Source organism: Lachancea lanzarotensis, scaffold LALA0S07 (assembly GCF_000938715.1).
Source record: "Lachancea lanzarotensis genome assembly LALA0, scaffold LALA0S07, whole genome shotgun sequence".
In the NCBI taxonomy this organism is placed as follows: Eukaryota; Fungi; Ascomycota; class Saccharomycetes; order Saccharomycetales; family Saccharomycetaceae; genus Lachancea; species Lachancea lanzarotensis.
This window is the reverse complement of record NW_019212885.1, coordinates 378655-402148: the sequence shown is the minus strand read 5'-3', so window position 1 is coordinate 402148 and position 23494 is coordinate 378655. Positions and strand designations below refer to the sequence as shown.

The 23494-nt window shown below is 43.8% G+C and overlaps 11 protein-coding genes and 2 non-coding genes across 13 annotated transcripts, besides 1 other annotated feature; 6 read left to right on the top strand and 7 right to left on the bottom strand.

The window, feature by feature from the left end:
- The first annotated feature begins 89 nt into the window (after positions 1–89).
- LALA0_S07e04346r lies at positions 90–161 on the top strand. The gene has a single exon. It is a non-coding gene; the product is annotated as a tRNA-Thr (tRNA).
- A 329-nt stretch (positions 162–490) lies between these two features.
- Positions 491–1171, top strand: SVP26 (LALA0S07e04324g1_1; the record flags this gene model as incomplete). Its single annotated transcript, XM_022771505.1, has 1 exon — positions 491–1171. One exon carries the CDS (start codon positions 491–493, stop codon positions 1169–1171), a length of 681 nt encoding a protein of 226 aa, XP_022629405.1.
- Positions 1172–1708: 537 nt separating this feature from the next.
- On the top strand, positions 1709–3859 carry RGD3 (LALA0S07e04302g1_1; the record flags this gene model as incomplete). Its single annotated transcript, XM_022771504.1, has 1 exon — positions 1709–3859. The coding sequence occupies one exon, from the start codon at positions 1709–1711 to the stop codon at positions 3857–3859; it is 2151 nt and encodes a 716-aa protein (XP_022629404.1).
- A 540-nt stretch (positions 3860–4399) lies between these two features.
- Positions 4400–4471, bottom strand: LALA0_S07e04280r. Its single transcript has one exon. It is a non-coding gene; the product is annotated as a tRNA-Arg (tRNA).
- A 300-nt stretch (positions 4472–4771) lies between these two features.
- LALA0_S07e04258g (LALA0S07e04258g1_1) lies at positions 4772–7603 on the bottom strand (the record flags this gene model as incomplete). The annotated part of the gene is made up of 1 exon (XM_022771503.1): positions 4772–7603. One exon carries the CDS (start codon positions 7601–7603, stop codon positions 4772–4774), a length of 2832 nt encoding a protein of 943 aa, XP_022629403.1.
- Positions 4772–7603: a mobile genetic element (isolated transposase of Rover hAT-like DNA transposon).
- Positions 7604–8733: 1130 nt separating this feature from the next.
- Positions 8734–8907, top strand: LALA0_S07e04236g (LALA0S07e04236g1_1; the record flags this gene model as incomplete). Its single annotated transcript, XM_022771502.1, has 1 exon — positions 8734–8907. One exon carries the CDS (start codon positions 8734–8736, stop codon positions 8905–8907), a length of 174 nt encoding a protein of 57 aa, XP_022629402.1.
- Positions 8908–9155: 248 nt separating this feature from the next.
- GSF2 (LALA0S07e04214g1_1) lies at positions 9156–10316 on the bottom strand (the record flags this gene model as incomplete). Its single annotated transcript, XM_022771501.1, has 1 exon — positions 9156–10316. One exon carries the CDS (start codon positions 10314–10316, stop codon positions 9156–9158), a length of 1161 nt encoding a protein of 386 aa, XP_022629401.1.
- Positions 10317–11390: 1074 nt separating this feature from the next.
- On the top strand, positions 11391–15203 carry RSE1 (LALA0S07e04192g1_1; the record flags this gene model as incomplete). The annotated part of the gene is made up of 1 exon (XM_022771500.1): positions 11391–15203. The coding sequence occupies one exon, from the start codon at positions 11391–11393 to the stop codon at positions 15201–15203; it is 3813 nt and encodes a 1270-aa protein (XP_022629400.1).
- Positions 15204–15210: 7 nt separating this feature from the next.
- On the bottom strand, positions 15211–16218 carry AIM32 (LALA0S07e04170g1_1; the record flags this gene model as incomplete). The annotated part of the gene is made up of 1 exon (XM_022771497.1): positions 15211–16218. One exon carries the CDS (start codon positions 16216–16218, stop codon positions 15211–15213), a length of 1008 nt encoding a protein of 335 aa, XP_022629399.1.
- A 423-nt stretch (positions 16219–16641) lies between these two features.
- Positions 16642–17103, top strand: HIT1 (LALA0S07e04148g1_1; the record flags this gene model as incomplete). The annotated part of the gene is made up of 1 exon (XM_022771496.1): positions 16642–17103. The coding sequence occupies one exon, from the start codon at positions 16642–16644 to the stop codon at positions 17101–17103; it is 462 nt and encodes a 153-aa protein (XP_022629398.1).
- Positions 17104–17138: 35 nt separating this feature from the next.
- On the bottom strand, positions 17139–18416 carry GAL80 (LALA0S07e04126g1_1; the record flags this gene model as incomplete). Its single annotated transcript, XM_022771495.1, has 1 exon — positions 17139–18416. The coding sequence occupies one exon, from the start codon at positions 18414–18416 to the stop codon at positions 17139–17141; it is 1278 nt and encodes a 425-aa protein (XP_022629397.1).
- Positions 18417–19587: 1171 nt separating this feature from the next.
- Positions 19588–20490, bottom strand: SUR7 (LALA0S07e04104g1_1; the record flags this gene model as incomplete). Its single annotated transcript, XM_022771494.1, has 1 exon — positions 19588–20490. One exon carries the CDS (start codon positions 20488–20490, stop codon positions 19588–19590), a length of 903 nt encoding a protein of 300 aa, XP_022629396.1.
- Positions 20491–22449: 1959 nt separating this feature from the next.
- Positions 22450–22965, bottom strand: LALA0_S07e04082g (LALA0S07e04082g1_1; the record flags this gene model as incomplete). Its single annotated transcript, XM_022771493.1, has 1 exon — positions 22450–22965. One exon carries the CDS (start codon positions 22963–22965, stop codon positions 22450–22452), a length of 516 nt encoding a protein of 171 aa, XP_022629395.1.
- Positions 22966–23494: the final 529 nt, after the last annotated feature.

The following is a 23494-nucleotide window of genomic DNA, read 5'->3' as shown; positions in this document are numbered from 1 at the left end:
CACGGTCCATGTTAATGGACGATAGAGCTTCAGATTATCTAGTTTTTCTGATATGTAATGACAAGATTCTGAACCCTATAACAATTATTGCCTCCTTAGCTTAGTGGTAGAGCGTTGCACTTGTAATGCAAAGGTCGCTAGTTCAATTCTGGCAGGTGGCATAATTTTTTGGCTACAACATTCAAATTCAATGGATTTTTGTCATTGAATACGATAAGACCCTGAATGACTTGAACTAGTGATTTTGAATGTTCTGAAAGAACCTTTTGATGAGCATTGTTGGACATGTAGTACTGGACCTTCTTATGCTACGAATTTCGTTTTTCTACGGGCTACTTTCCGGGCAAACCGAAGTGATAGTAAATACTGTTCTCGTATATAGCGATATGTCATAAAATACAGTGTGGTATGGAAAACCGATGTGTGGATGGACAACTCCTGTAGACAAAAGACAAGCGTAAGAGGGGAGCAGTTCATCCGTTGCTCCATCATGATCCTTCAAGCATTGTCATATGTGGGAACGGTGTTGGGCTTTTTGTTTTTGACGCTTTCCATCGCAGCAGGGTTGTACTATATCAGCGAATTGGTTGAGGAACACTCGGAGCCCACGAAACGCTTTTTGACGAGAGCGATCTACGGAATAATTGTGATTTATGTACTGCTATTGATTCTGGACTCATTCCCTTTCAAGCTCAGCGTATTTTCTATTGCATCATATGTCGTCTACTTGCGAAACCTCAAACATTTTCCCTTCATTTCGCTGAGTAGCCCTACATTTCTGGCCAGCTGTGTGCTGGTTGCACTCAACCATTATCTGTGGTTTAGACATTTCAATGACACCGATGTTCCACCTCAATTCAGGTACGACCCTAACTACATACCTCGCAGAAGAGCCAGCTTCACCGAGGTAGCTTCGTTTTTCGGCGTTTGTGTGTGGTTCGTGCCATTCGCGCTTTTTGTATCGTTGTCAGCCGGTGACAACGTTCTGCCCACTACAACTTCTGGCTACTCCAAGAAAACAGACGGATTGAACACCGAGACACCCCATTTTCGCAAAAAGGCAACCGGTCTTGTACGTGTAGTGATCGACTCCGTAAGAGACTATTTCTACTTGGCAGCACGAGTTTTCGGGTATGACAAGAACTCAGAGAGAAGTCGATTGGGTGTATGAAATGCTACAGGAGCTGAGAATCTGAGAATGATTAAAAGAAAAAAAAGTTGTGGGAACAAGCGGCAGACGAAAGGATTCAAGAGAGCACTGAAGTTTTCCAAGTCACTCAAGGCAATATCATCAGTCTTTGTAAGTCGTGGATGCCAAGCAATTGTGAGATCAGCAAAAGACCGGTCTTGTTATGTGTTTCGAGTAACACTCACTGAAAAGCCAAGTCATGTTTAACTCGAATTGTGTCTAAATCATTAGTCTGGAGCTTGAACATTATCACTCATCGTAAATGGCCACTTAACACTTTTGAAGAGTGGCTACACGAATTCAACTGGCAAGATATTCGGGCATTTTGAATCGCACCATTTTGTACATAGTAAAATACGACTTTTCAAGACAGGAGAACTGAGATCAAGCTAACAAGTTGTAATTCATATTATTGGGTCATCCTTGACTTGATACCATTGATCTCACGGTGAGCTTTCGTTTCGTTTCTTTGTCTGATGTTGAAACATCTAGATCATAACTACTTAGCTGTGTAATTTGATGCATCCTTATACTCATCATCTCTCATGCTCGAAAGAAAACATGACGACGAAGAACGATGGCTGTGAGCTCATGAAAGCGACGTTCTGGTCAGAAGATTATGCGACCGGTATTGAGTCTCTGCTAGGAAAAATTCAGACCGATATTTCAGAGCTGACGGAGATGTTGATCTTAATCAAAACCTATGATTCTGAGATTATATCACCAGCGACCAAAGCATTGAAGAAACTGGTTATTGGCGGTGAAAAGCCCGAAAACGATACCTCACTTTGCACAGTGATTCAAAAGCAGCAATTGAACACGTTAACGGGAATTCTTGTGAAATTGGAGCATTCGAGCCACTCAAAACTCGAATCTCAATGTCAGATACCACTGGAATCTCTCTTGTTTGAGTACAATGAATATTTACAAGAGACTAAAGATGCAACAAGCCGCGCCATGAAGGGGTACTCTAAGCACCTTCTGCTAGCCAAGCAAATGCAAAACGAGTATGAGGCAATGGCAGCACGATTGCGACAAATGCTCAGGGATTCTTTATTTGGAGACGACAATCAAGTTCTGCCATCGCAAGAATATGCTATAAAAGATGTCTCGCATGCATTTCCATTGACCATTGACAAGAGCATAGTCATTGATGGTGAAGAACAATTGATTCTTTTCTGTGCTAAACTCAAAGAGAACATCATAACCTCAAATAGACTCATAAAGATCCCCGGTATAGCCAATGAGTATTTTTCCGGCACAAAGCTCTTAGACGCTCTCAAAAAAATAGAACCAAAGCTAGAGATATCGCTCTTCAACCTTGAGCGTGTCGGTCAAAAACTACTGGCGGCTGATATCATACGACCGTACCAGAATATCATGGGCGCTCAATCACGCTTTGCAGCAGACGACTATTACACCTGGGGATCAACACAGTCCAATCAAGAATCTGTTAGTAATACAAGACCGGCAGTCAACACAGTTTTTGGTGGGTTTTTCAAAAGGGTTAGTGGCGGCTCCGATGAGCAAACTCCAATCACAACGTTGGCTGAGTTGGAATCGTACCGTCACGAGTTCACTAAACGAAGATCATCTTTCTTTCAACAATGCCAAAATCTGGACTATTGGCGCTCCCAGCTCGAGCTTGAGCTGCAAAAAGCTATGCACCATTATTGGAAATTACTTCTCAAAAAGATCGACCAAGCGCATCTCGCAAACAGTCAATTTCTCTCCTTGTTACAAGGATCGTTTCCATCGCATTTTGAAACTGAGTCAATAGATCCGACTCAGGAATTACAAAGAGTGTATCGGTCGAATCACAGTACCATAGGCTTCTATGTGCCACAGCCCGGTGTAACATTCTCAAAGTATGATGTGAATGGGGAATTGACAGGGACTCCTCTGTTTCACTCAGAGCTGCGGAATTCGCAACTGGATGAGACCGGTGTTGCAGTGATCTTGAGATCTCTCCTAAAACAGCTTGAAACGCATAACGCTGATGATATTTTGAAGGCATGGTCATTACCTTTAGATTTGCAACGAAACTCCAGACTACGACGGGACTGCTATACTGAGTTTTTAGCGGCCGAAGGAGACCATTCAACAACTCTTACAAATATGCTGGCCAGAAAAGGACAAAACGTCAATGACGTTGTTGGACTTTTACAGAGTTGGCTTTTGGAGTTACCTGATAGTTTGATTCCCATGGCTTGCTATGAGGATGTGAAAGAAAAGGGTATTTCGGGCCTTAAGCGATGTTCCAAAGAGCATGTGCTACACTTGGCTGCCATGTGTGAGCATTTTCAATGGCTGGTACACCATTGTGGTGATGTAGAGGTAATGCGCACATTTACGAGCCGAATAGATTTTCCACTGTACCATATCTTTGCGCGTGACAGGATACAGAAACCTCGAGATTACGAGGTTATGTCAACGGCCGTTCATGATGTATTGTGTGGCGAGGGAAATTCGCAGCGTCTGGTAGAGATGCTGGCTGTCGATAGAGAACCCAATGTGGCGAGACTCAGTGTCGAAGTTCCCATGCATTCGTCGTCTGCGACGTTTGTACCGCGACCGCTGAAATCCTTGAGTACAAGCACATCTGCTGCATCCTCACGGCCTGCCAGTCAGCGTATTAGCGGCATTGACCTATTAGGTAGAGATACTTAGGAGCAGGCGAACTTTGGGCATAACGAAAATTTTCGTAGAAATATCATTTCCCTGAAATGAACTATAGAAGCGGAAGATAGTGGACATTTTAAACCTTACGGTGGTATTATAGCAACTGATGACAGGATCATTGATGCGTCTTTCACTTTGGATCAAGCTGTCACTGGCTCTGGGTCACGTGCGACATTTTATTCCTCTCTGGATCGTATGAAAACCATTGTCACTTTTCAAATTCACAATTTTATTTAGTGAAAGCCAGGTCGGCTCGCACTCAACTCTGTTCACTTTCGTAGTTTCCATGATGCTGGCTTTCTTGCAATTTTTTATATTTCGACTCACGATATGACACAACTAGATAAATTTCATGTTTACGAACCAAACACGCACTTTCAACAAAGGAATATCGTCAGAATGCTTTAAACACAAGCAAAGATGATGCGCCGTTGGCGCTACTTTCAAATTATGTTGGCATAAGAGAGCACCATGAAGCCTAGCACAAACTTCCAACTTACCAAAAAAAATGGGAAAATTATTTTTCTCCAACCTGTACGGGACTCGAACCCGCAGTCTTCCCCTTAGGAGGGGGATGCCTTACCATTTGGCCAACAGGTTTTTCTAAGCATGTCACATGCAACCACCGAATATCAGACGCCCGACCACAAGGCCATAAAGGCGACTATTGGAAGATGTGTTGGGTATTAATGGGATGTGACGACAAAGCACAAGTTGAATGCCATGCGCCATTGGCATGGAAGTACTAGCATACTCCGGACTGGGTATGGTTAGCAACGAGTGGACACACTTGGAAGAGAAATGAGCCACTAGATTACTCTCGATCAAAACTTGGGCTAGATTGTATATTTTGTCTAGTATACACTAACATCTGAATGGCCAGTACAAGAATTTCCTGGCTCACTCACTGTAAGAATCCTGATCACTGAAACTGTTTTGGTCATCAGAAGAGCCATTTGACATGTCTTCTTCTGCCCAGCTGGTATCTTCGATAGAGGTGATATGCTTGAGTTTTTCCCGAAACCCAAAACACTTCAAGCGGTTTCTCAAGACTATCATGCGCTCAAGATTCCCGCTGGACAATGAAAATCGCCCTTCGATAGCCTTCTTTCTTATGGAGAAAGACCGTTCTACATCACCCGTGGATAATCTGGTATAGTAGAAAGATAATGCCAAGGAAGACAACCGTGGGAACCTGCCTCTGTTAGCCATCCAATAGGTGATAAAATCGCGGTGAAGATCGAGCGGCTCTCTATTGTAGCATTCCCATTCAAAAAACGCCTCGCGCTCGAAAGATGTGTTTCGAAGTGCCTTAGAGAATCTGTCGAAGGCTCTGAGCTTTCTTCTGGGTCTCTTCTGTTTGTTGGAGCATGAACTTCCTGCATCCGGGTACGCAAATTTTGTTGATCTGCCGGGGTAATGACAGCCAAGGTAGCAATAAACATAGTTCGAAGCCTTGCTGATTATATGCGCTTCCGTCCCTCTGTCGAGTATTTTGGATAATGATCGGATTTTCATATCTGGTCTTAAGATGTGAGCAACCCAGTACCCCATCTGCGCGCTGGCAAGATTGTAGTATCTTTCAAACAATGATCTCGACTCGATTATGGTAGACAAAATCTTCGATTTGTTTTCTTCGCTTACTACAACAAGATCATTGAATTGGATACCTGCGATCTTCAAATTCTCGTCGGAATTATTGCCCATTGAAATTTGAGAGCATGCTTCGAAGTACCTGTGAAGTAAAGTGTAGAACTGTATGCCATTGGGCAGATTATTCATCGCGTCATCCTGCACATCCGTTGTTAACTCCAAAAATAAGTTGGTGAGCTTGAGGAACAGTTCTAGAGAAAAGATCTCTTCTGGTTCGTACACGAAAAGTCTTCTGTCTTCTTTCTCGAGCTGGAACTTCCTATAGGTATAATAATTAGAGTAAAACTGCTTGAGAGAGTTGCCGAGGTTCATAAAGGAGGACCATTGCTTATGGCGCGACACAAATCGAGTTTCATTATGTTTTGGAACTGCTCTTCCAGCGTAGGTTTTGAAATGATCACTCAGAAAAACGTTGTGTTCAATTTTCGAAGTTAGTTCATCAATCCTCCCAATCAGTTCTGCGTTTTGCTTCTCGAATCTCTCGACAATATGTCTAAAAATTAAGTTTAAAACATCTTGCAAACAATGAATCCTTACAATGCCACCTTCGGCATTGACCCCCTCTCCAGTCAGTTCAAACTCAATTCTGTCAAGCATTGTGAGGTTTTGGGCGGCATTGCCTATTGTCACACTCGCGACTTTGTGTTTGAGTGAATGTTGATCTAACGAATCAACGAAAACCTGACTCAAGTATTCCCCTGTATAACGGGGACCACTTATATCATGGAAACCAATTACGTGCGGAGTGGGAGACCCTCGGCCTATGACGTCGTTTCTTTGGGATTTTTGGTCGAGACGATCCAAATTAGGACAAAAAGAAACCAAAATGGCAAGGTAGCTCTTGTTAAGACCAGAGGTCCAAATGTCCAATTGTATATTTATTTTTGAAGTCCTTTTCAAAGTGAACCTCAGCTGTTTTTCGAATTGATCGTGGTAGTTTGTGAGTTCCTTTATCATTGACTTGCGAGAAAAAATGAACGGGCGCTTGTTATTGCCAGAGACAAGACCTATTAAGTCGCGAAAGGACTGAGACTCCACGGAGTTGAATGGTAGTAAGTTTTCTACAAAAAAATCGAGCTCCTTGATAACGATGGGCTTACTTTTGTAAAAGTCGATAAAGCTTGTGCAAAACTTGAAAGGTTTTCGAGCTTCGAAGCCAAAGTTGTCCGTGTTCGTTAGTTCGTTTTGCTTGGAGTTTATTTGTGAGTTAAACTTCTCGTAGTCAGAGCTGTGGTTTGTTTCCAGGTGCTTCACCATACCAGAGGAATTACGGTTTCTGCTAAAGCTGAAGGTTTTGCGACAGTGGTCATACTTGCATTGCGCGTAAAGTTTGTTTCCGCTATGCTTTGTGAACCAGATCCTGAATGGAGATGTTGATAGCCAGCTCTCAAATTTTTTGGCAAGTACCTCGTCAGAAGCCGTTTCGTTTGATTTGTAATTCAGATTTGGTATTTTGCATGGATTCATGGAATATTCGTCGAAATCGATGGAATAACGCTTTCTGAACATGGATTCTAGTCGCTTCATTTTTCGCTGCAGCACGTCTTGAGATTTCTGATCCATTGAATGCCAACTATTGCCGCTGTCACCGTCACTGTCACTGTCAGATGTGGTATGATCGTAAAAATTATCGCACCATGGAGTCCTTTCGTGATTCGCACAATCATGCCTCAAGTTACCAGCCTGGGACCCATTTATGTTCTGAATAGTGGAGAAAGAAGGTCTTTCGAAATGGAATCGCTGAAGCTGCTGGAGATCTGTCTCATTAGGCTGAGAATTGGAGTTTTTTCCGGAAGAAACATCAATTGAATCCTCTTCTAACATGAGGGTGTCGCGGTAGTTTTTATCGAAAAGCATATCTGAACATACGTCGCTGACCAGAATTTTTTGTCCACGGTCGTTTGAGTCACTGCTTTTCGCCTTTTCAGTCTCAAGGTTTGTAGAACATCTTGGCTCAGCCAGTGGATCGTTTTTGAACGAAATATTGTCGTTTGTGTTCAGATCCTTACTGTAGCCATTTTCTTGGTCCCCGTCTAATGTTCCGTTTTCAACTTTTTGGTTGCCGGAATTGAAGCTCATAACCACTTGTACCGTCCGGGCCTAGATGTCTCAATTACGTTAAAATGTATCAGAAGTTCATTATGGGGTTTGCATTAGTTTTCAAAGTTGTTGTCAATTTCAGCAATTTCAAGAGATCTTGTTCATCTCATCAAAAACAAAGGCTACCCGCGCACCCTACCCGCGCACCCTACCCGCGAATCTACTCGCGAATCTACCCGTGAAACTACTCGTGGAACCACCAGTCACGTGTTACACGGAATCCGCTCCACTACGCTGTAAAATCGTCTCCAGTCCCGATAATACGTGAGTAAGATTTCCAATCTTGTTAATCCATTGTCATTCTCCTACCTTGATCCACATTACGAACGGTAATTTTCCCCTTCGCTAAATTGTGTCATCAGACACAAATCTCACCAGCCGTTGGTGTGACGCACCCACATTCAACGGTTCCTGTAGCCATTTAACAACTATCTCATCATTTGAGTGCTAAAAACACCGCAAAATGACGACAACTGTACGTATCGCAGCCACTCACTCCTCCCTTTCAAACTGCGAATGCTCAGAACAGCCTCATACCTTCACTATTCCGGTAAAACAACATTCTTGATCCTTGATCCTTGTAGTACCGTTTCATCATCATTAACATTCAAAATCCGGGCTTTTGCTTGGCTTGGCGTGGTCTGGCCTGTGTTTCTCTATACAGCGGTGGCTATGCGGTGGCTATGCTAATGCCAACTGTTGGCCAGAACCCTTGATTTATTGCTCCTGTGCCTCCAGCGTGGTTCGAACGGCGGCCGCCCGTTAGAGTTTCTAAGCCGTCAGTGTGCTAAACCCATAATAAATGAAAGTCACGTCTGTCAACGCGCTATAGCAATGGCCGTCGGCATTAAGTCAATATTGCGCTGTGTCGTGGTTTATTGCTAGACAATGACCCCGGCCCATTGCTGCCGCTTAGCGAACTGGTTCTCCAACGGGGGAATAAAAAAGGTATAAAAGGGGCATGGATTGGGGCCCTGAATAAAGGTACAAGGAAGATGATTTTTTGTTTTTGTGTTCGTTTTTAAATCATCACAGACAACTTTTAAGGTTTTAAACCCCGGATATCTGTTTTATCAATCTCTCTACATTTCTCTACATTTCTCTAAACAATGGCTCTCACCCTAACTGATTTTTTCAAACTTCTAGGAGCTGTGATTATCCCACCTTTGGGAGTGTTTTTGGAGCGTGGCTGCACCTGTGACCTGTTGATTAACATCCTTTTGACGTGTCTGGGTTACATTCCAGGTATCGTGCACGCTGTCTACATCATTCTGAAATATTAAAAGCCAAGAATAGCATACCTATAGCATAACAAGTACTACAACGAAAAGAATGAATAGCTTACAGATGAGAAGAAAAAATTAGTGATTGCGCATGTAGCGTTCGGTGTATACGATCTAATAAGTAATGTTAATGACCAAGATGACGCCACAACATACTCTTTGATAGGAAACTTTTCTAATACGATAAAAATTTGTTTTACAAAGTCAACGTCTACGTAACAGGAAAATTTCACTCCACTCACTCCCACTTATTGTGCCTTCTTCTCCTCTGCACTTTGGGCTGCGGCGGCTTTCTCCGCAGCAACCTCCTGTCGCAGCTGTACCAACCGTGCCAGTTGTGGCCCGCACTCGAAAAAGCCGTAACGACGGAATTTGCGGATCTCCTGGTTGATCTTGTACACTTCTTTCTCGTCAATGGTCTTGATCTGGTCCTTAAGATCGTGTTCCACCTGGATCAAGTACTCTTCACTCAAGACAAACTTGCGGCTCTTCTCCATCGTCTTGAACGTCGACTCTGTGAACCGTTTGTCCAACGGTGTTTGGAATCCCTCACCTGTCTCCAAAACAACGCCGGGAGTCGCTGCTTTTTTCATAATACCACTCTTGTAAGCTGCCACCATCCCGCCGGCTTTTTCCAACCGATAGTTGTAGTACGTGTCGCGATAATCATCGTAAGTAGCACGTTTCACACCGATCCATCCGATCGAGCGTAAAGTTTCCTTCAAAGCCTCCGTGTTTTTGGAAACAACCGGTTTCCGGGTGTAGTAGAAGTTTAATGGGTTGACGGTGAGCGGGTTTACCAGCCCCGTGTACATCACAAGCGTCAAAAATAGCACTTTCAAACAGTGCAACGTGAAAAACAACCATTGGGCTATCGTACCGGCGGAATTGACTTGCGTTTCTTCCACCAATTTTTCTGCAATCGCATTGTAACCAAACTGACGAGCCACCACTATCAATCTTCTGGAAAACTGGTTTGTCAAACAGATGCCCGGAGTGGGCGATACCACATCAGGCAGATCCGTGTATAGCCATGCCAGCATGAGCACAACAAACGTGGCAATGTTGGAACGCGATAGTTCCCATTGAGGCAGCACCAATTGGCCAGGCCACAATTGTTCCCAAATTTTCTTATTTTTCAAATCCAACGGTTTACGGTATTCGCGTTTGTCGCAGTCGTAATGGTAAATTAGGCACCCATCTTCCGTCAAGAAACCTGGATGCATTGATTTTGTCAAGCCCTTTGGTTCTTTCTTGTAAAAAATCGATGGTCTCAACACCATAAATTTCGCCAGCCCTGATTTAGGGCTGAACATCTTCATGATTTTCGACTCAAAAGTGTCATCTTTATCGATTTGGAAAGTGTAGTCACTTTCGCAGTCGTCGTTCAACCTCACGCAAATCTCCATTGTATTCGATAAAGTAGCCAATAAGCTTTGAGGACAGTATCTCGATGCGATGTCCTTTCAATGTCCACAAGTTTTGCCACTTGATGTAAAAGTGGTTACTTACGGTAAGACTTCAATAAAATATCCAGATCTTTTTTTATATATTGGAAAAATCGAATGTGCGGGGCAGAGCCCGAAGAAACGAACAAGACAAGATCATTTGAGAGACGAAAAGAGTATGAGAGGAAGACGGAAGAGGGAATGGTAGTCAAACGCATTTGAACGAGATTATAGGCTGGGAGAAAGACCAAATTTAACGTTAAAGATGGTTTTGATAACACGATCACTTTGTACGTGCGCTGATTTTCACATTCACACACATCTGGAGCAGCAGTTGTCAAGAACAAGAAGCCGTAAACTGAGTGTAATGCTCATTATTTGTAGTCTTGGAGATTTTGTCTGAACTGACAACGGGACTATGTGTAAAGACACTTCGAAATGCAAATCTCAGCCGAAAATGGCAACGCATGCCTTTTCATTCAAATAGTGTTCCATTTTGTTAATGCCTGAAGTTTGGGTCAAATGGGAATATTGTAGAGGTAGCTACACTCCCACAGAGATTGTCAGTGATCGATTGTGGACAGAATTGTTCAAATTGAGTTGAACAATTGAGGGCATTAGCAGCCAATTCTGGATAGTAGAGATGGCTGCTGGGACACCTGGCTGTTCAATTGAGAGTCTTGTGGTCTCTACTCTCAATTGCTCAGCACGGTGGCGTTTTGTTGCACTTATCCACATTTCATCGCTGATACTCTCGAATATTCGATTGCTCTTGTAAAACTCTCTAATGTTCACAACTGATCTAGTCCGCTTCGCTCATAGTCCAACAAATAGTGCCACAGCCTCAGTGTATCATCACCGCCTTTCAAAGCTCTTCTTAAACGCTGTTTACCAATCTCTAGTGGTTAGCACTTTCCTTCTATAACTTTTCTAAATTAACTGCATATTTCATCTCATCGCCTACTTCGTTGTGTAAATATAAAAATACAAATCACCCAAAGTTGACAAAATAAGCTCTCCACAAGTCTCATGGCAATGACTGGTACACCTACGGGACTGGAGCTCTACCACTTGACACTGCAGAGACAATCCAACTACGTCCATTCATGTGTGGGTCATTTTGTAGATCTTCCAGACGCCCCAATTGGGAAGCGTAAAACAAGAAAAGACTATCAAGTTTGTATCGCTACAGAAACACATCTTGAGCTTTATGATCTAGAAGAGGGAGATTTTCGACGTCTTGCCCTGATACCAATTTTCGCTACCATCACCGCCATGCAGAGCTTGCCAGTGGAGACCAATTACTCGTATTTGGTCTTGGTAACGGACTCTGGCAACTTATCTTTGCTTCAATTTGTTAACGATGCGAAAGCCATAAGACTGCATTCACTTTTCAATGAGCCATTCGCAAGAAGTGGGCTTCGAAAGGTGGCGCCTCAGAAACACATCGAGGTCGATCCCCAGGGAAGATGCATTTTCGTATCTGCTACCGAACGCAATAAACTGTGCTATCAAACTGACTTCAGAAACAACATTTTAAACGTTTCCTCACCCTTGGAATTCCAAAAACCCAATCGTATCACGATATCAACGACTGTGTGCGACGTGGCCTTTGACAATCCTACATATGCCTCATTGGAGATCGATACCACGGATGGCAGTAAATACTTGGCTTTTTACATGCTGGACTTGGGTTTGAACCATATTATTCAGCAAAGTGAGACTCTACTACCTTCAAGTGCTAGTTTTCTCGTCGCTGTACCGAATTTAGAACGTTACGGTGTCAACGCGAGGTCTGAGCAACACGAGTCTCAAGCTAATGACTCAATTAATTCGTTCGTGATAGTGGGCCTGGACAGTAGGTTGATGCTAAAAGATGCACACGGTTACTTTAGTTTAGAGGTGAATCTACCCACCCGAACTCTCGAGTCCCTCACCATTATCTCAGCAGCGGTGCATAAGCTGAAGAAGGAATTTTTTTTGTTAGTGCAATGCAGCAACGGAGACCTGTACAAAGTGAAAATAATACCCAACGAAGCATTCAATTTTTGCCCGAAGGTTACAGTGGTTTATTTCGATTCTATCGCACCCAGTTCACGGCTTCATATCTTCCGAAATGGTTTACTCTTATCACTGCAAGAGCTTTCTGGATACAGTCTCTATGAATTTGAGAGTTTGGGTAATGATGAAAATCTTTTGACATCTGATGAACCCGCAGAGCATCTTAAAATATCACCGACGTCGCAACTTGAGAATTTGTCTGTACTACATCAATCCGGTAGTTCAAATCCAATTTTGGCGTCAGAAGTGTTGGAATCCAACCCGCTCACACTGCTTATGAGTCAATATAAACGGGATTTGAAGTGTTTGAAGTCCGGCGTCAACTTCAGCGATCTCATCACTTCTCCACTGCCGCCAAAAGCAAGCGGACTTTGGTCGATTCGCCTGACCAGTGATCCTTGGCATAGGCTTATATTACTAGCCCTTCCCAAAACGACAATGGTCCTAAAAGTCGAGGACGGGACACTTGAAGAACTGGAGGCAGCTAACAATAAATTTAAAACTGATAACGATTCCACTATATATGCGGGATTGATGGGGCAAAGGACGATAATTCAAGTGTGCGAGAATTCGATGTTGCAAATAGATTATGAGGGACGCACAACGAAAATGAGCATTAATTCAGAATGGCTGCCCCCAGCCGGTATTAAGATATTGAGAGCAACCAGTTCGTCATCTCAGCTGGCCCTTGCTCTTTCGAATAACGAAGTTGTCTATTTCGAGCTGGATATCACAGCCGGTATGGAAACCTTGAACGAATATCAAGAAAGACTGGAGCTCCCCAATAGAATCACTGACTTAAGTCTTTGCGACGTGCTCAGAAGCGATTTTTTAGCTGTTGGATGCCAAGATTCTTCGGTAAAAGTATACGGGCTCAAATTGGGGTCTGACGATTCATTTCTAGAAATGCTTTCAATGCAAGTCTTACTTTCACCACCCAGTAGCGTCCAATTTATGCCCTCAAAGGCTTCATTACTTCTGCACGTTGGTTTAGACTCAGGCGTCTACATTCGTTCAAGCGTTGATAAATTTGATGGGCAACTTTTCGACCTGCGAACCAAGTTCTTGGGGTCAAGACCAGTCCGAATCACACCTTTGCCGCATGTTGACCATAACATCGTATCACAGGCTGAAGAGGAAGAAGGAGAAGAAGAAGAAGAAGAAGGGCATGGGGAAGAAGAAAAAGAGCCTGAAGCTCATGCGTCTTTAAGTGAATCTTCATGTGTTGTTTTACACTGCGATAAGACATGGCTTAGCTACGAGACTGACGATATGTTCTACGTCAGACCATTCATCCTTTCGAAAAACGTGTCATTGGAGGCGATTGCAGCATTTCGAACAAGTGACATAAAATCTAACGGGTGTTGTGCCATTTCCTCGCGCGGCTCTCTCTTAATTGGACGCCTGGATAAATTCACGAAACGTAACGAGTGGTTTCAACAAAACGAGGAAACTGACGCTGATGATGAAGCTTTGAAAACGACGCAATATCGCGGCCACAGGATCATCTCAGATCCTTTCGATCAAAAGTTATTTTACAGTGTTGAGAATAGTACTATCGGAAAGGCTTGCCGAGTCTCAGCGCATAGATCTGGCTTTTCGTTGGACATCAACACCAAGGAGAATAAGTATTTTAACATCGACGACATTTGTCTGGATGCACAGATTGCGAAGTTCGGAACCAGTAATACTTATTTAGTGCTGTCCACCAAGAGTATGCATCTGAAAACTTTCCTGATACAGAAAGGCTCGAAAGAAAATAAATCCAGCCTTCACATCGAATTCGTTCATGACACTGTGGTCGGTGAGACTATTCATTCTATTGCGTCTTTCGCTGACAGGTTGTTAGTCCCATTCTCCAGCAACTTGGTGCTTTACGCATTAGGACGCAAGCAACTTTTGAAGAAATCAATAAGCTCAATACCTCCATCAGTTTCCAAGGTAGTGAGTGTTTGTACATGGAAAAACGACAGGGTAGCAATCGGAGATATTCACGAGTCCGTGACCTTGTTCATCTTTGACAAGACGTCAAATGAATTCATAGGACTGGCTGATGATGTCGTTAAGAGACATGTAACGACTATCACATTTCTCGATAAATCGACCATCATTGGAGGCGATCGGTTTGGAAATGTATGGGTATTGCGAGTACCACCACACATTGAAAAGCTTATCAGCGAAGAGTATTCTTTCTTTGCAAGCAAATATGAAAAACCTGGTAGTAACGAGCTTCCGCGAAACATTATGGAGTGCCCGTGTAAGTGGGACATGATAAATCATTTCTACGTCAATGACATACCCATCTCATTTCGGGTTGTCAAAGGCTTAGATATGTCAGATAGAGTATCCATCCTATACACAGGACTGCAAGGCACGATTGCATGTTTGGTTCCGCTCTTGACAAAGAATGAGATTGATTTTTATCATGCATTAGAAGATACGCTTCGAAATGCCGATGAGACATTTTTCATGGACAATGAAACTGAAAGCACTTTCCTTGATAATGATTATCGTGACGAAGCTGGTATAGCGGGGAATCTTGTGGCTAAAGCTAAACAATCGAATCCAAGGCCAATGATAGAAGGTGCGTATAGTTTTGTGGGCCGCGAACATTTGATGTACCGGAGTTATTACGCGCCTGTGAAGGGTGTTGTTGATGGTGACTTCTGCGAAAGCTTCTTATCCTTATATCCAAGCGAACAGGAGTTCCTGGTGAACCGAATGTCCGTGAAGCACGTCAAACAGGTTCAGAGTCGGTTAAATGAAATGCGGACAAGTAATATATAGTAATCTATTACAAATTTGGCACACCTAGCAGTGAGCAGCTCCCACGATACCATGGCTTAACGATCTCCTTCTTTTCCAAATGATTAATCAACGTAGGAACTCCTGAGGGGAGAATCTTGCCGAACCAAATTCCGTCCACCTTCGCCGCTTGGCCGGAGCCGAGACCTAGAAACTTGTAAAAAATGATGTTACCGGCAAACTTGTGACCCCCAATGTGTGAAATAATAGCCAAGTCTGTATCTACCCGAGAATTGAGTTTTTGAATTATTTGTGGAGCAATAAGACCACATCTTTCATCTCGCTCATTGTGACCGCAAACCAAAATGATGTCTCTATGGTAGTCTCGACCTTGGTATACTTTGAAAGGAGGTCCCTCCTCCGGGTCGTTCCTTGCATCCAAAAGTTTAGATGCAGCATTAGCTCCTTTCAAATAAGTGAGGAATGAAAGTTTACCGTGGTTCTTAACCTTGCCCTCCCCAAGAAAGTTTGCGAACTCCTCTAATTCGTGGGCATCGACGTCGTAAATTTTCATGTCAGGGACAGTCAAGAATCTTGCCTTTTTAGTGCTCACTTGGGGCTGACGAAGTAGATCTCCCCGTGTCACAGAGATGGCGTTAACTAAAATCCCATCACCTCGGTGTGTGCCCTTCAAATGCGATTTGAGCTCACCAATAGCCGAATATGGCCACTTGTGGTTGAGTTCTAGTTTGCTTTTCCAACCTGACTTCCACGACGGGTCCTGCCCAGGGGCATCCGTTGGAGAAACAAGCATCACATGCCGATGGTAGAGTGGAATTTTGGCTGGGAGGGCTAGTGTGGTGTCCAATTGCTTACTACGGTCTAAACTTCTGTTGAGGTCCTTCACATCGCAATCACAATTGTGCTGGAACGCAGGATCCATCTCCAAGTCAACATGTCTGTAATTAGTGTGTAAAGAAGCCTGTCTGTACAGCCGGGAAATTCGTCCAAATGTTTGGCCTGCAGGTAGCATAAAACTCAAGCCTAAACGCACCATTGTAGTCCTATTTAGACGACAAATACGGTTTCGAAGAATTGCTGATGGAACCAACCAAGTTTTTTCTTCCCAAAAGCTTTTAGATTTCCTGATAAAACACTAGCCACAGTACTCAATTGATGTGTAATGCAGAATGCAAAGTTAAAAGTGAGAGAAGTTGTAGTAGCGGATCAACCTCTTGAAATCAAAAGTTCCATTTGATTGGGATCGTGGAATAAAATTTGCAAGTTTGACGACGAATTCGTAGACTGGTGGTCGAGATAGGGTTCTTCCTTTTATCTCCGCTGTTCTCCGTTGTGTGAACTCCCTCTAGCTCATCGAACTTGACTGAAATTTAATTTTTCAAAATTAAGCGATGAGCTGTGATGAGCTATGATGGAAAGAAGAATAGAACAATTCATAGAGATTCTTTAGCACCCCTAAATGACAATCAAATGCCAGATCTGTAGTGCCCAAGATTCGAAATATAAGTGTCCAAAATGTGGGGTCCGCTACTGTTCTTTAGCATGCTTTAAAAACGCCGAAAAGCATGTACACGATGAGCAGACAACGGAGTCCAAGGAGGAATCGAAGACGCTCAGCGAGAAAGTGGAACTGCCAGTGTTGAAAACGGCTGAATTAGACACGATTTATAGGGAATCTGCGGAAATTCAGCAGCTGCTCAAGTACAACACAGTTAAATTTCATCTTGCGAAAGTTTACCGGATCTTGGGCGCAAGAAGTGAGACGACAGGGGGATCTAAGGGTTCGGATTTGTCGTCTGAGGCCAAACAGCAACTTGCTGTGGACTACCTGAATGCGCTGAGATACGGAGGCGTGCATTTCAACGAGGCAATCGAAGAGTTTTGTCAAATAAGTGCAAAGAAACTTGAGTCCGGAAGCTAGCAAAAGAGCATGAGCGGGGGAAGAGGCCCGTCCAGTCAGGTATCTGGACCGTCATCGTCGATGGGTGGCTTCGGTACGGGAAGAGTAGCTTTCTGGTAGTGACTGCGAAGCACCACGTCAATAAGATTGTGAACCACAAGGGCATCCGTGAAAGTCGGAAATCCACCAAACTCGAAGCCTTGTTTGGAAAAATCGTCGGGCAATTTTCTGGAGGGATTAGCCTTGAAATGGTGATCTGCGATTGCCTCATAAATGCGTAAAATGTTACCGACGATAGAGTTGTAATTGCGGAGGTGGTAAACTTCCATGGTCTCTGCTGAGCTAGTGGAATGGTCTTCATCTGGCTTTTGGCCGCAGAAGTACAGCACCAAATTTGACATTTCTGCAAAGCCCGCGTCACCTTCTAGTTTTAAGTCACCTTTAGTACCGTGAATATCAATGACCAAATTTTTTGTAAATTTCTTGACTGGTGTTCCGCCTTTGAAACTGCAAGAAACCGGCACATTCCCGGTTTCCAGCGTACCTTGGAACAATAAATGGTCTGGTGCTGATTTGGGTTTCTCTTGATCCATACTTTTGTTTCGTTCATCGATCAATCGCTGCTTCGGAATGTTATTGAAAATCATACCATTGACTTCCGAAAAGTAGGACCCTGTGATGTACTGTAAAATATCAATAGTGTGGCCGAATGCCTGAGAGACCAGATTAACACCGCTTTCAGCATCGTAAAGATAATCTGGCGACTTATAGGGTCGTTCGTATCCATAAAATCCTCCAATAGCTGCAATCTCGATACTGTTTATCTCGCCAATACACCCTTGTGACACCAATTCTTTGGCCCTCAGAACGTAGGGTGATTTCCGGCCTTGTAAAGACACAATGGTTCGAATTCCACGTAAGGAAGCCAGCCGGTACACTTCTTGAGCCTCTTGTAGATTGCGGCCTATACTCCATTCAGCAAACAGATATCTGAAACTAGCATTGCCCTGAGAGTACTTGAACAGATCGGCTACCACTTTATAGAAATTGGGTACATTGATGGAGACTACGATGAGGTCCACATTTTCGTACTGCGCAAATTGTTTCACGTCCTCGAACGGTTTGGCCCGCACCAATTTCAATTTCTCAATGGTAGCCTTGGAAGCTTCTAGATCAACATCCAGAACCGCTGTGATCTGAAATTGAGATGATACTTGTAGGAGCGCAGGATAATGCGATTTTATGGCCCATCCCTTGTTAGCAGAAAGTCCAATGAACCCCACACGTAATGGACTTGTCCCTGGTACCGTTGATACTGACGATCGCTTATTCATGAGCACTTGCTAGACCCGTAGGAGTACGGCCTTCTCCACAAGTTTATCGTTAGAACTTGATACAGCTCAAATTGTGTACTTAAGTTGAGGTTGTCATGTGGATCTCACGCGAGCTCATCGCTTGACGGTTTTAGCTGCTCCTTGAACTGTCAACCTCGTCAACAAGAAGGGAAGCTTTAATGTTTTACACGATGGGAGGCACGGAAAGAATCGTCTGGGAAAATGCTAGACAGAGTTGTGGTTTTCAATTTTACGCCCTGACTTTCAAGTAGCTTTCCATAGAGTACAGATTTTACAAATTTAAAAGCAAGAGTACACTGGAGCACAATTGCAGGCCAGCAGTGTGTTAACTAGGGATCGTTCTCTATCCATTGTGAGGTTTTACCGAATGGATGCCTCTTATCTTGTTAAAGCTGTTCAGTACTGTTAAACTAGCGTTTAATTTACATCTCCGTTAGTCGTCAACGCTGGAAGAGCCTATCCCGATAACGACCTCAAATCGTGATCGATACACGCCGTAGACTTTCTTTAAGGTATCAACTAGCTCAGTTCTGGAATTCCATAACCTTACATTATGATCTTAACTCTATGATCGCTTCAATGTGTTGATGACGGCCATCACGTATAGAAGAATGCAAAGAAATAATCTCCGGTATTAATGATTATGCACTCTGGGATTAGTATATGACAGAGTTCGATAAAACGCTCAAAAGCTTCGAGACATAAAGCTCTTGGTCTTGGCAATAAACAATGAATTAAATGCTTAACGTACCTCTTAGCACTTTCGTTACATTAAATTATTAAAATGTGGTGGTATATGAAAAGTGTATTTTTTTAGGATTCGGGTTTTTGCAGGGCTCGAAATGTCGAAAGCGAAGCGCAGTATTAAAAGTGTTTATTGGTATCGCGTGCAAACGTTGGACAAGCCAGGTTTAGCTCCCCATTCATGAGTGATCCGCGTCCCTTCTTTTGATTTAGAATTGGTCTGATAATAGGAATATAGGGATAAAGATATGCATGTGCAATAGGGCAGTGTGCTTCAGAAATAATACAATGGATGGATACCGGAAGAACTTGAATGAAAGGTTGGGTGGATAGAAAAGAAGGGTTCAATGGTCAAAAACTTGTGCGAAAAAGTCTGTGGTGAACACAAAGTGAAATTTCCAAAGACTTAAACACTTTCTTGATCGCCTGGCTTTTGAGTCTTGCGGATCTTGAAAAATTTGATACCACTGTGATGGGACTCTGCTTGAGTTTCAGGAGCTGGGACCACTAGACCAGCAGAGTTGATGCCTTCGTTGGCCTCACCACCGTCGTGGATCGCGTAGGACTCGGTGTCAGGCTGTAGAGCCTCTTGTTTGCCTTGGTACATCAAAGCTTGTTCCTTGTATTTTTGCATTTCAACGTATTCCTTGTGGGACTGGTAGGCACGACGCAAAAAGGTAACACCGGTACCAAAGAAGATGTAAAGCGAGCATGCAACACTGGCCCAGGCGATACCGAGAAGTGTGGCACTGATGTTCGCAGAGTGACCAGCTTTGGTAAAAGTATTGCGGGCCATAACAGTGGCCGCAGTTTGACAACTCACGGCAGCAGCGTCAAAGAGGGCTCCGACAGTGGCAAGCAAAAACACAACTTTGGTGAACGCATAAGAACACCACGAAAGCGCGTACAACAAGAAGGACACGCCAATGAAAGCAAGGGCGATCCAGAAGAAACAGAATGAGAAACGGGTCAAATAGAAGTAAGTAGAGCGGGAATTCACGAAATCAGAGGGCAACTCACTGGAGGGAGCCTGGCCAAAGTTGTCACGAGGCGAGATCGGGTACGCTGGGGCCAAACTTGGGCAAACCAGCTTGTTGGACGAGTCGAACGAACACAGACCCCAGAAGGTCCAGCGCGAATTGCCGGAGGGGGCCCCAGTGATGCCTGTTGTGTCGGCCTGCAACCAGTAGAAACGGTCCACTGGGAAGTTGGTGGTCGAGCCGGACAGCACGATCAGAATGAGCAGCAGCGTAGCGCCTGCTAGAAACACCAGGGTGATTGTGCGATTGATAGCAGAACCCACAGCCATTGCGATTTTGATTAGAAATTTGGGGATTGATGCTGTCTTTTTTGGGATGCAAATTTAAATTTGTCTGTTCTTTATTGGAGAGACCTTAAATTAGGAACAACGTCAAATTTCGAACAGAAAAAAAATGCCAATACAATGAGAATGGAAAGAAAGGAAAGCAACTCAAACCAAAATAAGATGGTTTACCTTGGACCTTTAAAATAAATTTCCTTGGAGCCTTGGCTTTTCTAGCAATACCTGCAGTTTCTCGCAAGAGATTTTGATGAACACTTCTTAAATTCGTCAATATTCGCACCAGGAACCGTGCCCACTGTACCTTTTCTTCATTTGCCCTTGGTCCTATTTATACCCGAAACTTTCCGCGCTCTGCCCCGACTTACGTCAGCATGTTTTCCAATTAGGCTCTTTTTTCCCCTTTTTGCAATTTCTGAGGTCGGTTTGTTGCTGTTTTGCTGTTAAGGGTAACTTGAGGACAAAAGGGCGGCTGTGTGTTGGGCCGGGTAATGCGATGCCCGCGAGGGTGCTGCTGCATCTTCTAAGGATGTGAGCAAAGAAGCCCAAATAGCACAACATGGAGGAACGCAATGCGCAATGTGTGCTGCTGGATTTTCTGGGTGTGCTGTCGTCGTCGTCCCCCGTCCCCGCACGCGTGTGCGCTGCGACTGCATCTGACGGACGAGTTCGCAAACCAATCTAGGCGGCAATCTGAGCAATCGACGTAAGTCGTTATACTTCTGCGCTTCTGTGCGTCAGGGGTATTGTGTTCTTTGCATTGCTGTAGAACTGCGCTGCACAGCAAAGCAATCGATGACGACTCGAAAAACTCACAGTCGGGTCGAAGAGAGGTTTTATACTCTCCTTATGAGACATATAGACTCTCGGAGTGGAAAGGAAGAAGGGGAGGATTGAGTGTCACGTGGACCGGTTTTTACTCGAGAACAGCGGTAAATGCGCCGTGGGAACGGGTGTATGGGTGTATGGCGAATGCTGGGTGGCTGGGTGTATGGGTGGCTCTAATGATTTAAGTTTGAGAGAGTAGTGTGAGGAGGATGAAAGGTCGCTTGTGCTTGTAATAGCGATACTCTTGATTGATAGACCCTAGAGTGCGTCTTGTAGACGCGGAAGATGTAAAAAGGGCGAGAGACGTGGGATGGGTCCTGTTAATGAAATGATGAATAGGTTCTACTTGATGAATCAGTTCCTCTTGATGAATCGCTCTTGATGAACCAGTTCCTCTTGATGAATCGGTTCCATTTGATGAATCGGTTCCTCTTGATGAATCGCTCTTGATGTATCGCTCTTGATGAATCGGTTCCTCTTGATGAATCGCTCTTGATGAACCAGTTCCTCTTGATGTATCGGTTCCTCTTGATGAATCGCTCTTGATGAATCGGTTCCTCTTGATTTCTCCATGTAGATTAAGAGACCTTCCTTGAGAAAAAGATCTCCTTTGAGAAGAGGATTCCCCTTTTAATCACGACACTCCTGGTTGATGTGTATAGACTGGCCCTAGCATGCGTCTAGCTTGCTCCTCATAAGGGAGAATAAAAGACTCTCTGTAACCACAATACTCTTGATTGATGCTATGGTGTTTTCCCCTGCTCTGATCCCGTCAGATTGTATAAAGGGCAAAAACGTTCTGCTATATTGGAAAGAATTTCTTTCCATGAGAAGATACCTCTGCCATGTCGGAAAGATTCCGACACATGGAAAGATCTCTCTCCAGTGATGAAAAATACCTCTGCGATGTTGAAAGATTCTCTTGATAGATAAAAACCTCTGCAGAGTGTTCAAGACATCTCTTGATGAAGTAATCATTCTGTAATGATGAAAAGATTCCTCTGTAGAGATCAAGAGATCTCATTTGATGGAAAGGCTCTTCTTGATGGAAAGATTTTCTCTGCAGTGATGAAAATACTTCCCTATAGAGATCAAGAGATCCCCCCTTTTCATTCCCTTTCACTTGGTTCTCTTCTTCTTGCTTCTCCGATCGGGTTTTTCTCTTTGTTGCAAGAACCTTTCTGTGAGCTCCGGGACCACACACCGTCTGGGCGGTCTTTCCACTGACATAATAGGTTTTGATAACCGAAACGTTGGACTCGTCAAACCCGCAATCTGGTCACTTGACTCGGACCCCTTCTTTCCAGACTTGTCAAGGTCCCACGAAGAACATTTGGAATCCTCTAAGACGCCATTTTGTCCGCTTTTTTCTTGTTTCCTATCTTCACACCATTTGGCCAATTCGTGTGTCGAAACACCTTGCTCCAAAAGCTCCAAAACGTCCCCCAAACACTCCACATACCCCATGTGTCTACTAAGTGAGCTTCTCTCCGACGACAACCTGTACAGACTGGTCACCGCGTTGGCGGCTATTTTGAACTCTTGTGTAACCTGGCGGTTTAGCTTATCGATATTCTGGTCGTTCACAGGACCCTCTGGCGGGAGACTTTTTTCCAGACTATTCAACTGTTCCATGTTCGAGTTTATTGTGGTGTGGTCGTGAACGTCAAAAAGCGCTTTATTGCTGAAAACAAATCGCGTTCGATGTGTGATCTGGTGTGTAACAACGTTGAGGTTTTTCATAAATTTACATAATGCTATAAAACATCATTGGTAGATCACTTTAAACGCACTAAACCTTACTATATTCTTGAAATGAACTAAAGAAACTCGATTAGACAGTAAAGTTCGTACTCGATTTGTGACACATCAGACCTGAGATAGTGTTGTGAGTCAGCTGTGGGCGTTTATCCACCACATGCCAGTCAAACTCATGTCTTACCTATAGTCCTTTTCGATGAACTTCGTCTACACTGTTGACCCGAAATCTAACGCTCTTTGGAAACCTCACCCGAGAACAAAGGTGTTGATCTCATCGAAAGAGTATTGGCAGCTCTTCGATGTGCTGTGGAGCGCTCTTTCCCGGCAACTTTAAACGATTTGATTTTGAGCACCTTCTTCGCGTGAAACGTGACTTCGAGTTGATTCTCTACTCGAGCCGCTA